General features: G+C 44.0%; 1 protein-coding gene across 1 annotated transcript; it reads left to right on the top strand.

Annotated features, from left to right (window-relative positions):
- The first annotated feature begins 2,116 nt into the window (after positions 1-2,116).
- On the top strand, positions 2,117-3,692 carry LOC121376801 (FMRFamide receptor-like). The gene has a single exon (XM_041504575.1). It carries the CDS (start codon positions 2,252-2,254, stop codon positions 3,464-3,466), a length of 1,215 nt encoding a protein of 404 aa, XP_041360509.1. The 5' UTR covers positions 2,117-2,251; the 3' UTR covers positions 3,467-3,692.
- The last annotated feature ends 264 nt before the right edge of the window (positions 3,693-3,956 follow it).

Here is a 3,956-nt window from a genome sequence, read left to right as displayed (position 1 = left end):
AATGTTTAACGACACCCCAGCACGAAAAATACATCGGCTATTGGGTGTCAAACCACGGTAATGCAAACAAATAAAGTGATGATCAACATCAATATAAAAATTCAAGATTTAAATAAAAACAGTGTAAAGAACTGTGTAAAAATACAAATATCACAGATAGATACTGACTTGTACTCAAAACTTTAATTGTATCCCGAAGAACACAAGGGGATTAATGCTGTACTGGCCATTCTCAAAGAGAATGTTACACCCCTGCACCACGGTGAGGTTACAGCACGCGCAGGGGCTCTTAGAGAGGAATAGAATAGAAGAGATATTTAACGACACCCCAGCACGAAAAATACATCGGCTATTGGGTGTCAAACTATGGTCAATGCAAAAATCTTAGAGAGGGAAACCGCTACATTTTTCTATTATTAGCAAGGGATGTTTTATATGCATTAACCCATAGATAGGATAGCACATACCACGGCTGTTGATATACCAGCCGTGGTGATGCACTGACTGGAACGACAAATAGCCCAACTGTCCCACCGACAGGGGTCGATCCTAAACCGATAGCGCATCAGGCGAGCGGTTTACCACTGGGCTACGCCCCCCCCCCCCCCCCCCCCCCCCCCATCCCCCCAGCATTTGTGTCTGCTAAGGTTGAGAAAGAGTTTATAGGGACTGCCTGGCCTTGAAATAATTACATTAAAGGGGCGCCATGTAGATAGAAAATAGGTCGTCTTATTGTAATTCCGCAGAAAAATACACCGATTCACAGACTTTTCTAAACAATATTAGTGTATTTTGCAAACTAAACCAGACGCCAATTTTCGTTGTCGTCAAAATAGTTACGAAATCCTATCGCAGATCAGCAGAGGAGTTATTTTATTCGACATTTTCAAAAACGGGAATTTTTTTTAGAAATGCTTACTTCAGAAGGCGGGTTTTAATGAATAGAACTTACCTGGTGACACTGCTGTAGCAGACGAGAGTGTTTTCAAGAGCGCATTAAGAAAATCTTCTTACCTGATTGGTTGAAAATAAGTAAGAAAATTACAAGTAATATTAACTCCACGCCAGACTAGGCTACTAAAGAAGCATCAAATTGGGATGCCTAATAATAACGTAATTACGTTTTCGCTGTATCTAGTCTGCAGTTTATTTTCCTGGAGACTTTGGTGGAAGCATTTTTTTCTCTCAGCATGCATAATGTAGAGTACAAATAGATCGGGGGCAGTGGGTGGGATACCAGTCTAGTCCAGTCGGTAAAGCGTTCGCCTGAGGTGTTTTGGTCGATGGATCGAATCCCCTCGGTGAGCCAATTTTCTGATAGTTTAAAACAAAAACCAGCCGTGGTATATACTGTCCTGTCTGTGGGAAAGTGCGTATCCAAAACACGTAGCGGGTTTTCCTTGAAGGCAAAAGTCAAAGTTACCAAATCTTTGACATCCAATAGTCGACGATTACTAAACCAATGTGCTCTAGTGGTGTCGTTAAACAAAGCAGACTTTTAGCTTTTAATTTAACGTTCCGCTCCCGCACGGCGTCGGAAGCTGCACGTGGGGAACCGGACCTAATATACATAAATTGATTTACGTTTCGCAACTTAAATAAAAATTGTGTAGAATGGTATTTTTGCCCTTTTTGCATATCTTTCTCCGTTAATCGGAACAGGTAAAGAGAGATTTTAATTACATCTTCTTCTTCTTCTTCTTTCTTCTTTGTTTTTCATCTCACTGCCCCCTCCATTTTCATTTGTTCCCGATTCTTCAGCTCCTCCTAACATACTTCTCTCGCTGTTCAACCTCACACCCCAATCCTTGTCCCTCCAACCGTGACAGGTGCTTGTCTCTTGTGACTATATGTCCCATCAGCTTTAGCTGAGGGCTTAGTCTGTCCACCTCGAAGAGTGTTAGGTAGTCACTTTTGGTATTAATTTTAACGACATTTTCTGTTTTTCTTTCTTTCTATTTTTTTTTTTCATTTTTTTTTTCTTTATTTTCTTTTTCTTTTTCTTTTTCTTCTTCTTTCATTTTTATCATTGATATATTTACCATAGTTTGACACCCAATAGCCGATATATTTTTATGCTGGAGTGTTGTTAGTCATTCATTCATTCATTCATCCATTCATCCATTCAGTCAGTCAGTCAGTCAGTCAGTCAGTCAGTCATTCATTCATTCATTCATGTTCTATTTTTTGTATGTTTCAGGGAGGCGAGCCTACTAATACTGGCTTAAGGAGGGGATGCTGATTCTTCGACATGGGTGAGGCAACTCAATCAATCAGAAGGGACGTTGCATCCACCGCTCTGTCGATCATCGAATCCTTCGCTCTGGTCGACAACGACACCGCCATCAACGACACCGGCGATGGGTTGCCTAGCAACACCGAGAGTCTGGCGCTAACGCGATTCATCGTCCAGAAGGTCTTGGTTCCGGTCGTCGTGTGTCTGGGCGTCCTTGGTAACGTCCTCAACATGGTCATACTGACCCGCCGCAGTATGAAGTCGTCGACCAACTGCTACCTGACGGCGTTGGCAGCGTTCGACACGCTGTACCTCGTCTTCAGCCTGACGCTCAGCTTCAAACACTACTCGACGTTTAGCCGCATCCCGTCTTACGTGTACTGGTACCCGTACGGCCGGGTCTTCACCGACATGTCTGCGAACGTGTCCGTCCTTTTGACCGTCACCTTCACCGTCGAACGCTACATCGGCGTCTGCCTGCCGATGAAGGGGAGGATACTCTGCACGGTTCAGAGAGCGAAGGTAATCATAGCCGTCGTCGTGGCCGCGGCTATAATGTGCACTGTGCCGGAGCTGTTCGAAATGACTGTGGTCGAGAAAACGGTGGACAACGTTTCGTTCCCAGTTGCGGACTACACGGAATTTTCTTTATCGTACGGATACAAGATGGGATACTACTGGTTCTTTGTCACGGTTTTTACCTTCATCCCGCTCATTCTTCTCTGTGTTTTCAACGGCATCCTCATTCAGTCCGTCTTCAATGCGGTGAAGATACGACGTCAGATGACCTTGACCTCGCCATCCAACAACGCTCATCGTAGCCCCCGCTACGCCGGAGAACAGCAGAAAATCACGAAAATGTTGATAACCGTTGTGCTCGTGTTTCTTCTCTGCCAGATTCCAGGAGCGGTTTTGTTACTCTACTGGAGCTACGTGGATCTAGCGGCCGTCAAGTTGCCCGTTAAGATCAAAAACGATCTGAAAATCGCGGGAAACTGCACGAACTTGCTCGTGCAGATTAACGCGTCTATTAACTTCATTCTGTACTCGCTCATCAGCACGAAATTCAGGAGAGTGTTCTGTCACGTGGTGTGTAAGACGACCAAGGCCAAAAGGGTTAACGGTATGTCCAAGAATTCGGAATACACGGCAGTGCACACCGCTGGATCTGTGAACATGCAGTCATTCAAACTTCACCATCTTCACTATCACTGCCATAATGGCGTCTGATTCGTGTTTCATAACCATTACTGATACAAATTAAAGTTGCATTCTCGGGTATTTTTGCCATTCTTCAGTTTTCGTTAACTGGAGTCTCTATAGGTGATGAGGGGAAAAGCAGTATTCGCAACAAAACAAAAATTAACATTCAGGATGTTGGCCGCTTTTTAGCGGCTTGTCGATTGTGAATTTTAAAAATGGATATGGAAGCAGATGACGACATTCTTCAGTTTCTGTTGGCGGGAGTCTCTATAAGGTAGCAGAGGGGGGTGGGGGGGGAGTAGTATTCGCAAAAATCAACATTCAGTAAGTTGGCCGCTTTTTAGTGGTTTGGCGATTGTGAATTTTAGAAAAGGATATGGAGGCAGCTGACGACATTCATCAGTTTCCGTTGACGGGAGTCCCTAAAGGTAGCAGGGGTTAAAAAGCAGTATTCGCAAAAAATCAACATTCAATAAGTTGGCCGGGGTTTTTTTTAGCTGTTTGGCGATTGTGAATA

This window comes from Gigantopelta aegis, chromosome 7 (genome assembly GCF_016097555.1).
Source record: "Gigantopelta aegis isolate Gae_Host chromosome 7, Gae_host_genome, whole genome shotgun sequence".
NCBI lineage: Eukaryota > Metazoa > Mollusca > Gastropoda > Neomphalida > Peltospiridae > Gigantopelta > Gigantopelta aegis.
This window is presented reverse-complemented; position numbering and strand designations above follow the sequence as displayed.